This window comes from Orcinus orca, chromosome 20 (genome assembly GCF_937001465.1).
Source record: "Orcinus orca chromosome 20, mOrcOrc1.1, whole genome shotgun sequence".
Classification (NCBI taxonomy): Eukaryota; Metazoa; Chordata; class Mammalia; order Artiodactyla; family Delphinidae; genus Orcinus; species Orcinus orca.
The window spans coordinates 7,140,020-7,152,566 of NC_064578.1; the positions used below are offsets into that span (position 1 = coordinate 7,140,020).

General features: G+C 47.3%; 1 protein-coding gene across 4 annotated transcripts in view; it reads right to left on the bottom strand.

Moving 5' to 3' along the window:
* Positions 1-2,654: 2,654 nt before the first annotated feature.
* Positions 2,655-12,547, bottom strand: part of BCO1 (beta-carotene oxygenase 1) — a 58,998-nt gene continuing 49,105 nt past the window's right edge. For 3 of the 4 annotated variants that reach the window (XM_004280109.4, XM_049703864.1, XM_049703865.1), the window contains 4 exons: positions 10,529-10,634; positions 7,399-7,493; positions 5,731-5,842; positions 2,657-3,769 (listed from right to left, as the gene is read on the bottom strand). In XM_004280109.4, coding sequence (XP_004280157.1) covers positions 3,540-3,769; positions 5,731-5,842; positions 7,399-7,493; positions 10,529-10,634 — 543 coding nt within the window. In that variant the 3' untranslated portion in view covers positions 2,657-3,539. Of the gene's footprint in view, positions 3,770-5,730; positions 5,843-7,398; positions 7,494-10,528; positions 10,635-12,547 lie in introns of all 4 variants that reach the window. The other variant, XM_049703866.1, reaches the window with a different exon arrangement.

Sequence of the window (12,547 nt, forward strand, 5' to 3'; positions counted from 1 at the left end):
TTTCCCTATTGCCTGAGAAATGTGGATTTCTCAGCCCTATAGCCACATTGACCATTTGAGCCTCTCAGATTCTAGAATGGCTTCTCAGTTTCCTATGAATCAAACCAAAACCTTTGGCCTTTCAAAGAACACCCGAACCTTGTTTTTCCACTCTTTGGCTCAGAAATCCAAAGTTGGGAATCTAGCTAAAGAAAATAACAATAACAAGCACCTGAATACAGAGAGGGATGCGGCGTGGACCCTAAAAATAGACACACATTGTATATAATACAATCTGGCATTGTTTATAATAGTCAAAACCTAAATGTCCACCAGCAGGCGGGTGTACATCCTGCCATGTCCCAAAGATGGAATAATATGCACCCATTAGAAGAATTTCATGATCTGGGAAAATCATTGTATTGTATAGTAAGTGAAAAAAGCAGGTTATAAACTGGTGGGTTACAAACCTATCACCAATATGGAAACTGTGCATAGAAAAAAATTTTAAATTTGGGAAAAACCACACCAGAATGATTTCAGGGGTTTTCTTTCGGTAGTGGGACCCTGGGTGCCTTTCTCGTTCCTTTTTTTAACATAACGAGGTGCTCTACTGTGAACATATATGACTTTTATAATCAGAGAAAACAACACCCCCTAATTCTCTCACTCTTTCTACTGCTCTTTCATGGGAAATTCACTCAACACCTGCTTTGTTCAGTCAACCCACATCCGCCTTCAGATCCTCATCCCGACCTTCACCCTCAGAATCTGGGCAGGCGCTCCCTCCAGGAGGCCTTTCCTGGTCGCCAGGAGGAAGGAAGGCTGGCTCATCCCCACCTGTCCCAACACAGGGCTCCCACATCTCTCCCTGCTCACCTTGTCCAAGAAAACTCCAGCCTCTCTGCTGGTGCTTGACCTCGAGAGACTGCTTCCTGCTGCAGCCCGGCAGCCAGGGCAGTGGCCCTGCGTCTGCACCTGGTCGCTGAGTCCAGACTCCTGGAAGGAAGCTGAAGAGCAGAGACCATTGGTCTCACTGTCGTTGGATGATGAGGAAGGCGGTGATGACTTTTCTGTCTGCATGTCCTGATTTGCCATGGAAAAGACTTCCCCCGGCCATTTAAAAACCATCCAAACTGTCTTTAAACAGCTGAAGAGTGATCAAAGGTGTTTTCACTTAATCTGGACAAGCAACCTTCTCAATAGAGTCAGCCCACTGCTCGGTAGCTTTGGGAGGAAACGAGTACAAACCAGTAATGCGGATGGAGCTCGAATGCACTTGGATTTTTTGTGAGTTGATTTGTCCACGTATACATCCAGCTTATTCCTGAGATGGAATCAAATTAGAGAAACCCTTGAAGGAAAAATTAGTGGGTCAAACATCTGAGGGCTTATCACATACCTGACACATCTTAGAGCGCTTGTGAAAAGCTGTGGCTTTGTCAAAGGAATAAACAAATCCAGGGTGATTTTTCCTGCAGAACTTCCTGGACATGCACTACACCCACGTGAAGCATAACAAGGAAGGCTCTGAGGATAAGATGGATGGTCTCGGCTTCAAGAAAGGCGCATGCATCTTAGCTCCTGTGGCCTTTTGAGCTAATTACCCTGGCCTGTGTCTGAAATATGACAGAATTCAGGATCAAGGCAAATTGGATGTCCTGGCATTGATCTTTGGTGTGTCTGAAACCAAGAAGAAAAGATGTGGTGTGTCAGGCTTCCTCATTGGTCTGGTATTTTACCTGTCTTCCTAAACAAGGAAAACGAACCACGGACATACTTTTCTTGACCGCAGAACTGCGTCCTTTTTCATGACTAGGTCTGGGTATTGTTTGGCAATGGGAATTCAGTAGAATAGCGGTGGGGAAGCATTTTTTAAATACCACACTCTTCTCAAACGTTTAAAGTAAAATAATGAATAGGTGAGTGACTGTCCCATTTGTCAACTCTTTTCCATTCCTGCCACCCAAATGCAGGCCTCCATCACATGTTTCTTAGGCCACCATGGTTGACATTTCTTTCCAATCCATCTTATCAAGGCTGGAAGTACTGAGGTCTCCAGAGGAGAAGAGTAGATGTTCTTCATTCTGCCATCCACGGAGTTTGGGTTTTTGTTTAATGGGATCTATGAGCTGAGCATGAAATGGAAATGCTGGGATGGTAGAGGAGTTTTTGAGGAACCAACAGGGGAAAAAAGAGAGTAGAGATGAGGGACAGCTGGGAGAGGAACCCTTGTTGGGAATTTGGGGGTGGTGTTCCATGTGAACTGTCTTCCTTGTCTTCCCAGGAGATCCTCAGTAAAATATCCTGTTATTTTTTTCTTTTTTTAAATATCCATCCCTTTTTGGTACATTATGGAGTTGGATTTCTTTGTTGGCGGAATTCATTCGTTCAACAAACAGTTAATTTGTTGGTAGAGCCTGCATCTACCAGGCAGTGTTCTAGAGGATAAAGTAGTGAATAAAACCTACCCAACACAGGACAACTTGGATGAAAACAAACAACAACTTGGATAGCACTTCCCTGGTGGTCCAGTGGTTAAGAATCCGCCTTCCAATGCAGGGGATGGGGGTTCGATCCCTGGTCGGGGAGCTAAGACCCCACATGCCACGGGGCAACTAAGATCACGTGCTCTGGAGCCTGCGCACCACAACTAGAGAGAAGCCCGGGAGCCGCAACTAAGACCCGACGCAGCCAAATAAATAAAAAGGAGAGCAAAACAACAACGACAACTTGGATGAATCTCCAAGGAATTCTGCTGACGGGACCCCCTTTCCTGTAGGGCTCTGGCACGCCCCGCCACCCTGGTTCTCAGCATCAGGCAAGACAGGACTCAATCCTGGATTCCAGCCCCTCCATGCCCTCCTGCAGTGGGGGACGCCCACACCAGTCTGCTGTCCCACTGGGTGTACAATGAGGCACCTGGCGGACTATGAACCGTCTAGCTCTGCCCCTCTGTTTTACTGCCTTAGAAGATCTTCAGAGGAAAGAAGCCATGTAAAATTAAAATAAGGTCTGAAAAGGCTTTAAAGTTTTATTATTTTATACTATGCCCTGCCTTGCATGGAATGACCACAAAGTACACGCCTTTTGGGCCACGTAGTCTACTAACAGCACAGGGTTGAGAAAGCTAGAACTCACGATGTGGTCCACGGGGAAGAAAGGAGGGAGGGAAGGGAAAGAAAGCTGGGGAGGGAGGAGCAAAGATAAATATTTCTGTGTCTCTTCTCCAGTGGGTCAGTGGCTGCCCATTCTAGGAGCAATGATTATGTGCCTTAATACAATTGCTGATTCATGGTCACGGTCTTTATACTAAAGGAAAGGGGCTTTTAGAAGTACTAGAGCTAATCAGTAAATATTTGATCAACTTTCCAACAAGGTTCTAATGGCCAAAATGAAATGAAAGAAAAGATACTGATAAAAGCTCTATTTCCGTAACTTTGTCTCAAAGCAACCATGGAAAGAATAAGTGCAAAATAAAATGAAGGGCCCCCCCACCCAGGGAGGGACCACCCTTGAGTCTGGTGGAGCCATTCTCCAGGGCCCAGGCCCCCACCCTGTCAGGTCCTTGGGGCCACACGGCGCTCAGCAGCCCTGTCCCGCTCCTCCCGGGAAGGGGCCTGCTTCCCTGCATCCCAGTCGGCACCTGGGATGAACAGCCCGTGGAGATCCAGGTGCATCTCTACATCAACGGAGGCACGAGCCAATTCTGTAAACGTCTTGGCATCCAGAACCAGCAGAAAAGGCAGCTTCTGGGGATCGGTAGAGACAATGGCTGATAAGATAATCCCTTTGGGGAAACAAAAAGAGACACTTTGTAAAAGCGCAGCCTTGAACCTGGTCCAGCTGGGGGGATAAGGTTCTCAGCTCTATCTCCCTGTCCTTTGAATGTAAGTTATCTAATCAAAACAGAAGGGAAGTGAATTTGGTATTCTGTGGGAGCAGAAGGGAAAGGCCAGGGAAATTGGAAAGCTTGGCTGAACCAGTCCCCTCACCTTTCTGAGCCTCAGTCTCTGCATCTGTAGAGTGGGGATAATCCTCCCCACCCTCAGATGGTTGCTGAGAGGCTCTTGCACGGTCAGTTATGAAAGCACTTTGTAAATCATTACATGCACTGAAGAATGGCTATTTTCCTACTATCTAGAAACTCCAGTTACAGAGAATCAGCTTTGACGCTGCACTTAGGCTAATATCCGTCACTCGGCTAAACCCGGACCAGTTGCACTCAAATGGCGTTTGAATGAGTCCAGTTCATCTCATGCACGTGCAGCTTTCCCCTCTGTAAAATGGGAATATTCTAAACACCCACTCTCAAGGGACAGAGGGCTAAATGAAATAGTGCACATAAACTTCCAGCGAAACTTTGTGATTCTTCCCAAGGCCTCCCGGCTTTCAGAGTGGCTGAGGGCAGCTGAGGTCAGATCAGCTTGAATTCGACCCTCCTCTGTATGCACTGGGCGTGTGACAGACCGTGGGTAAGACCTCACTCTCTGAGCCTCTCCTTTGGTGGAATGAAGACCAGGTTGCTCCCTGCCCACAAGAGATTGTGCAGGACGCACTTGCCCAGCCCAGGGGGAGGCCAGCCTTAGCAGGAGGTGGCACCAACCATCCCCCACCTTGGAGGTGACAGTGACACGGGGTCCCTTACCTGGCGTGCCGTGCAGTGCAGGTCGATAGGAAGACCCAGGTAGAAAACCACTCCCTTCTCACCTGAGGGAAGCAGCTGGCAGGCTCAGCAGGGGGCAGCCTGCCCTTCCCCATAGGCATGGGCAGCCCCACCCAGGCTTGTAGTACCCTCCTTAGCATCCCTAGGGGGTGGGCAGGGCATTTCTGGGGCAAAGGCAGAATCAAAGAGGGAAAGGACCATTTGGTCAGGTGGAAACCTGGACAAGAGAGGAGGGCCACAAGCATTTCTAGGTGCTCCACGGAAAACTTACATGCTTAGAGGAGTCACAAATTAAGACCCAGCCATTGCAATGGATTTTAAAACCAAGATTCTATACTCTGGGCAAAGGTAGGGCAGCTCCGTGGAAAGGAAGTGGGCTTTTGTGTCGCAAACAATTTAATCACCCCGGAAGGGAGGTCTGACCTTCTGCTCCTGGGAGATGACCTCTAAGCCTTTGGACTGACGGTCTGATGAGAGTGCCTTTGTTTACCTGGGGCCACTGCATATAACCCATCCTAGCAAAGTGATTTAGGGGGAGGCCTGGGCCACAGGTGTCAGCTTAACCTCCAGAGGGGCCGAAGACTGGAGGTCACCATGTCCGCATGACCACGCCCCACACGGGCTCCGACACAGGGCTTGGAGAGCTTCCCTGGTTGGCCATGCTCTGTGGACGTCGCTGGGGAAGTTGGTGTGGTCCTACCCCCCACAGGAAAGGACCAGCGGAAACCCCAAGCACAGGACTCTCCTGGATCCCGCCCCACTCGCCTTTTCTCTTTCAATCTGCACCCTTTCGCCGAGATAAACCATAACCATGAGTACAACAGATTTCGGTGTGTTCTGTGAGCTCTTCTCTTGAAACTGAGGGTGGTCTTGGGGATCCCCAAACTTGCAGCTGGTGTCAGAAGTGGGGGTGGGCTGGGGGACTCCCTCATCCCACAGCTTTGGACTCAGACACACCTGGGCTTCAAAGCATGACTCCACCAGCTGTGTGATGGGGGGTGGTCACTGCCCCCAAACGATGTCTCTGTTTGAGGGGTGATCACAGGTACAGTGCAGCAAGCGGGCTGCCCTTCCTGGAGCCTTACCGTGATCCTCGTCCTCGGCACCCGGTGTGGGCACGAACACTGGCTCCGCCGGCCAGCAGTGCACCTCTCCCCACTTCAAGGATGACTTCGTGAGAATGTCGTATTTTATTATCTGCGCATCCAAAGGGGAGAAACATGGGGATGAGTGGTTGGAGAGCATGCTTATTCCCTGCGAACAGGAAGGCATCAAGGCCCCAGAGAGAGGGGAGTGGACTCTGGTGAACGTAGACCCCAAACGGCATCTGCCTCTGGTCAGTGTAACAGCAGAAAGAAAAGCCGCTTGCTTCCTCCTCTGACTTGAAGCAAAGGTCCTCCTGCCACTGCAGAGCTGACAGTACACACTGAATTCTTTCAGAAATAAAACCCCTGGATTTATCTGGTACTTGGCACTATATTGCTTTTTTTTTTTTTTTTTTTTTGCGGTACACAGGTCTGTCACTGCTGTGGCCCCTCTCGCCGCGGAGCACAGGCTCCGGACGCGCAGGCTCAGCGGCCATGGCTCACGGGTCCAGCCGCTCCGCGGCATGTGGGATCTTCCCGGAGTGGGACACGAACCCGTGTCCCCTGCATCAGCAAGCAGACTCCCAACCACTGCGCCATCAGGGAAGCCCATATATTGCAATTTTTATACACATTAGATAAACTATTCAATGCAAACCTTTAAAGTATAATATGATTCCTTTGTTGTTTTAAAAGTTCGAGTCCCTGGCCTTCTCTCAATCTCTAATAGGCCTCTTTCCCCTGAGGGTGTGGGATTAGAGGGGAGTGACTCGGGGTGTGCGTATGTGTGTGGGGGAACCTTAATTTTTTGCTTTGTACATTTCTGCACTGCTTGCATTAAAAAATTTTTTTTTCCATTTTATTACTAAAAACTGAAGCTACTAAGGAAAACTGATGTCTGTACAGCACTCAGCATGGTCCCTGGGAAACAGCAAGTGTTCAAACAAATAACAGTTTAAAAAACAAAATATGAATCGCTATGCTGTACACCTGAAACTAACACGATATTGTAAATCAACTATACTTCAATTTAAAAATAAGTTAAAAGGGACTTTCCAGGTGGCGCAGTGGATAGGACTCTGCACCCCCAAGGCAGAGGGCCTGGGTTCGATCCCTGGTCAGGGAACTAGATCCCACATGCATGCTGCAACTAAGAGTTCGCATGCCACAACTAAGAAGCCTGTGAGATGCAACTAAGGAGCCCACCTGCCGCAACTAAGACCCAGTGCAACCAAATAAATAAATAATTAATTTAAAAAAATAAGTTAATAAAAAAAAACGTAAATCGTCCTAGTTTCAGCTCTACCCTCTCTGCTTGAGACAGAGTTCCTTGAGGGCAGGAACTGGGATCTTCCTGTTCACTTCCTTTTCCTCGGTGCCTACCACATTGTAGCACATAGCTGGTGCTCAATAAACATGCATCCAAAAAAGAAATCAATGGATAAACTCCAGACACCACATCCTTCTTGAGCGACAGCCCATAAGGTGCAATTCCCTCCCCTGGATGGTCCATCGTTGCTTCCAGTGTATTTTGTCCCAAGCTGACGTCACTTTCTGATTTACCCCCACCCCAAGGGGACCTCGGTTCTGACCTCCCTGAGAACCTGGGAACTCAGCTTTGCAGACAGACACGATGGTTATAGGCTGCCATCTCCCAAGGACTAGTACCTTGGTTGGGATGGGGCTCCACTGGACTTCAGCAGCAAAGACATAACGGTATCGCTTCCCGTTGTGAGCGTAATTGATCCGAGGCAGTTCTAAGCCTAGAGAGAAATGACACAGCTGACAAAGCCCCCTTCACCGAGAGCTGGGACCACGGGTCTTTTGTGGTATCCAGGCTGGGCATCCTTTTCACAAAAACGGTTCCCAAGCCAGGATCCCTGAACTTGATTCAGGCCCTAGATTGGATCAAGGGTGATCACAGGGCAGGAGGAAGGAACTTCTGATAACTACCCCAGCTCCATTAGAAGCTCCATTAAGAGCAAGGTAAGATAGACCTGGGTTTCTAAGTGTATAAACATCTTTAATTATCCAAGATAAAAATCAAAGAAAATTGCATGATTAAAATCAGAGGCTACTGCAATTTTTTAAAACTCTTTTTAAAAAAAGTGTGTGCGTGCACATGTGTGGGTGTGAATAGAAGCTTCTGAAACTGTGGAAGGAGCATCAGTGGGGAATATTTAAATAAATCTGGTGAAATCATATAATAACATTATACAAAAGTAACATTTACAAAGAATTTTAATAACATGGGGAAATGTCCACATCATAAGATTAAATGTAAAAGGCTGCTTATGGGATTATCTCCACTGTGTTATAAATGAAGAGAAAAAGCTTGGAAGCATTGCTGGGGTGATAACTTCCTCATGGTGGTTTATGTTTGTACTGTCCATTCTAAGTTTTTCATTGTGTGAAATTTTCATTATACCTATTACTTTTGTAATCCAAAAAGCCTTAAAAATGTGTCCATGTCCATGCATATATATTTATATATGCTTGTGTCAAATTGAATTTCTAAGTCTGAATATTGAAATGAAAGTCCATCTTATGAAATATTGCAGCGAGTTGGAGCCAACTGCTGGTGAAAATATAATGTCCAAGAAAAGAAGAAGCAGAGATGGAAACATCTGCCACATAAAAGCCTCCTGAAGAGGACCCAGGGCCTAACTGGTTATCGGGCTCAGTGGGGAGGGAAGTGGGGTGCAGCAGTAAGAAGGGAAGATGTCTGATCCCACAGTCGGGTAATCACGAAATTCCCAAGGTCAAGATGAACATGAGGACGAGGGACCACCCACACACTCAACTCAGAAAAAAGATGCCCACTGTCGGTCCCAGAGTTGGTCTGAGACTCCCTGTGATGCTCTTGGGTCCCTCGAACCTGGTCTGGAGCCCCCCTGTCCTCCACTTTGTAAATGACCAGCTATACGCCCATGGTTAAGTAAAATGTGATTCATGCCTGTGAATTCTGTCCGGCTATTAAAGCCACGCTCTTGAAGAATCTTGGGGATGTGGGGAAATTCCCAGGCTATGTTCATTAAGTGGAAGAAGCCATTTCAGAACATTCTGGATGGTATGGTATGCATTTTGTATAACCGTAAATGCAGAGGTTAAGGGTTTTTCGAGTCAGTGAAGCCTGGGTTCAGATGCTGGCTCTGCTGCCCAACTTCAGGCTAGTTATCGAATTATTCTCAGCTCTGCTGTCCTTGGTTCTAAAGCATGAACGGTACATGGCAGCCCCTGACTCTTAGAGGTGTTCTAATCACGGCTGCTTTTAGCTGGACCCTCACTGCGGGCCAGGCCCTCAGCTAAGCCCCTTACATGCATGGACTCACCTAACGTGATAAGAACAGGATGAGACTGGGGAGGAAAGGACGGGAAGTTGGGGAGCCCCTAGAAGAGGGCCTGGCATGCGCCAAGCAACGCCTACGTGATGGAAAGACTGCGTGGATGTTTCCAAACGGCCGTCACAGGTGGAGGGATTATGAAGGATTTGTCTACGGTCATGCTTTTCAGCGCTGCCCAAGGTTGCTACGATAAACAAGAATTCCCTTCCCAGAAATAAAACGACCGTAGTGTTTTACTCCTCCATCTGCCCATGTGAGTGACAGGTGAGCAGAGATGGAAGTTGATGCCTTAAGAATAGGGACGAACATGTCTATATTCACTTCCAAAGACTCTGAGGGGCTGGGGCACCACACAGAACCCATTATGGGATCCATGGGATGCCATGTGTAGACGGGGTTCTTAATGGGCAAATCTGAGGTCGTCCTAGCAGAGTCCCCAGGACTGTCCTTCCAGACGCCTGGCCCTGGCGTGGGGCAGCGACATGGGGAGCCGGGCTCCCAGCCTAGAGCCCCGCCCGCCGCTCCCCAGCCCTGTCCTGGGCAGGCCTGTTCATTCCACACTGCAGTACTGAGCACACCCTGCTCTAAGCCAGACTTCTGTCACGTGCCGGTGACAGCACTGAGCACACAAACACGGTCCCCACCCCATGGGCTTCTATGCTAGGGCAGTGGTTCTCAATCAGGTTGGAGGCCAGGGATGCTTATCTACATCCTCCAATGCCCAGGGCAGCCCTCTCCGCAAAGAACGACCCGGCCCCGGTATCAGCAGTGCCCACATTGGGACGCCCTGCTCTGGTGGGTGCTTCTCTCTGGGGGGGTTTATGCTCTGGGTGTAGCTCAGGCTTTCTGAGGCCCAATTTTCTCCTCTGGCAAATGGGGCTGATAGCACCGATTCTGCAGGGTGTTCTGAGTGTGCACAGGTAGAAATCTGCATGTGCCATGCCTTTCAGTAAGTCAGCGTTCAATACACAGCAGCATTTGATACAGAGAACAAACTAGTGGCTACCAGTTGAGGGGGGCGATATAGGGGTGGGGAAGAGGGAAGTACGAACTATTGGGTGTAAGACAGGCTCAAGGATGTATTGTACAACACAGGGAATACAACCAATACTTTGTAATAACTGTAAATGGAAAGTAACCTTAAAAAACTGCATTAAAAATTTAAATTCAAAAAAATAAAATAAACTTTTAAAAAGAAAGCAAAAAAAAAAACACGGAAGCATTTGAAAGGCTAGCCGTGAAAGTCCCTGGGTCCAACGACCACCCGAGTACCTCCCTGGGAGGGGTATGAAGATACATGAAAGAGAAGTGTCCCCAGATGCCTTCCCCTGGGCGTCCCAACAGCCTTCCTCTCAGTCCCTCGTCCTCGCACATCTCCTCTGCATCAGAAAGAGGTATCATATAAAGAGGACATTCAGCCCCTCCCTAAACACAGGAGAGAGGATGCACTTTACCTTCATAAAGCAACTCCGGCTGGCAGTAGACTTGGTCCTCTTTTTCCTTCAGGGCTCTTGCTGTTGTAGATGACAGTTTGATTAAATTGGAGTCCGCCTCTGCGTTCTGAAAGAATCGGTTTTCCAGAAAAATAAAAACTTGGTATCCAGAACAAATATTTGTTTTACTGTGCACATGTTAAAAAAAAAAAAAAAAAATGCTTTAGTGTCTGTCACCTTGTTCCGGCCTCACATTAACCACCGGAAGCAGCTATTATACGATTGGTATTTTCAGTTAAAAATGAGAACTGTGGGCTGGAAGTAACTCCCTAAAGAGGGCAAAGCTGGTGGGTGGTAGAAGGGGGGCCCTAAAAACCCTGGATCTTATCTTCTACTCTGGGGTGCCTGATCCCTCACAGGTGAATTAATGTACTTATAAGTTCTCGCTTTTTAAATACTGGATGATTCACCTGTAAAAGGCTGCATCAGTCATTCAAAAGGTGTTTATAAAGAGTTCATAATAATGTGTGAAATGCTCATGATAGAATACTGAGTGAAAAAAGCAGCAGAGTAAACTGCATACACAGTCTGAGCTCAACCATGTTAAACAAAGAAAAAGAAAAAGAAATTACATTGAAAACAGCCTGGGAGAAATACCAAATAGTAACAATATAGCATGTGGTGGGATTATGGAGACTTTCATTTCTTTTTCTAGGCTTTTCTAGATTTTCAGTATTTTCTCCTATGAAAATGTACCCCTGTTGAAAAGAAAACAAACATGCAATAAAAATTACTTGGGAGAAAAATATCTATCAAGGACATCTCTTGGTCTCAAGTGACAATCAGACTTTGTTCAGTACTTTACCATCATCGTTGTAACCCAGGAGAGAGACTGAACACAATTAATTAAATATCTATTGAGGATCTACTACTCCCTGTGTCCCCACATACTCTCTACGGGACCTTGAACAACTTATTTGGTATCTCTGAAGTTCAGTTTCCCCATCTGTATAATGAGGTATAGCACAAGCGTCGTATAAATAGTATGTGCGTCTCCGAGTTATTATGCAGGTTAAATAAAATAATCCATGCAGTTGGTTTATAAGAGGGCCTGGTTAGCGGTAAATGCTAGATAAATGTTAACTGCTATTGATAACATAATTGTATTATTATTAGCATTATTTTTACTACTACTACTACTGCCACTACCCCTGGGGGTGGGTTCAGGTTAGCTGCTGGGGGAGAAGGGGTAACAAGACTGCAAATCCCTGCATTCATGGAGTTACGGGAGGAGAAGTATGGTCATGTCTGACTTCTCATTTAAACTTTTCTCTACTTTCCAAACTTTCCAAAATAAGCTTTTATAATGAAAACAAACCTATTTGAACAACAGCAGCTTTTTGCTGAGAAGGTGGGAAATTTACTGCATCCTAGAAGCTGAACTGTAGGGCCCCTCTGAGATTTGTTCAGGGCAATCCCAATTAACAGAAGAGGAAACTGAGGCCCAGGGAAGGAAAGTGACTTGCCCAAGGTCACACAGAGGGGAGCAGAGGCTGGGCCCAGAGCTTCGCACTGAGATTCTTCTGCTCAGAAGCCAAAGCACTACAGGCAGCAGGCAAAGCAAAGCCCCTGAGGCTGGCCTGTTCCCATCCCATAGTTCTCGGCTCAAACATCCCTTTCCCTGACAAGTTAGTCTGCAGTGTCTCCAAGGCATGTGTCCCAAGCTGTAAATATCTCCTTTATGGACCTGCTTCCTTCTTTCATGCTGTCTTCCCTGTGCAGACAGTGATCAGATTTTATTCAGTGCATGGCACATAGTCAGCTCACAGGAAGTAACTGCTGAAGGAATGAGCAAATGCATGACTCAATGAGCTTTTCCTTCAACTCTTAAGGGGCAGAACATGTGCTTTGCAGGTGGTTGTAAAAATCAAACGAAGGGCGTGAAAAGGTCGTCTAGCGCCTAGCACATCGGGTGACTTGGAAGCAGAGGCTCTGTTTGCCTTCATCTGTATGTGCAGCCCCACATGTGAGAGGCCCTGC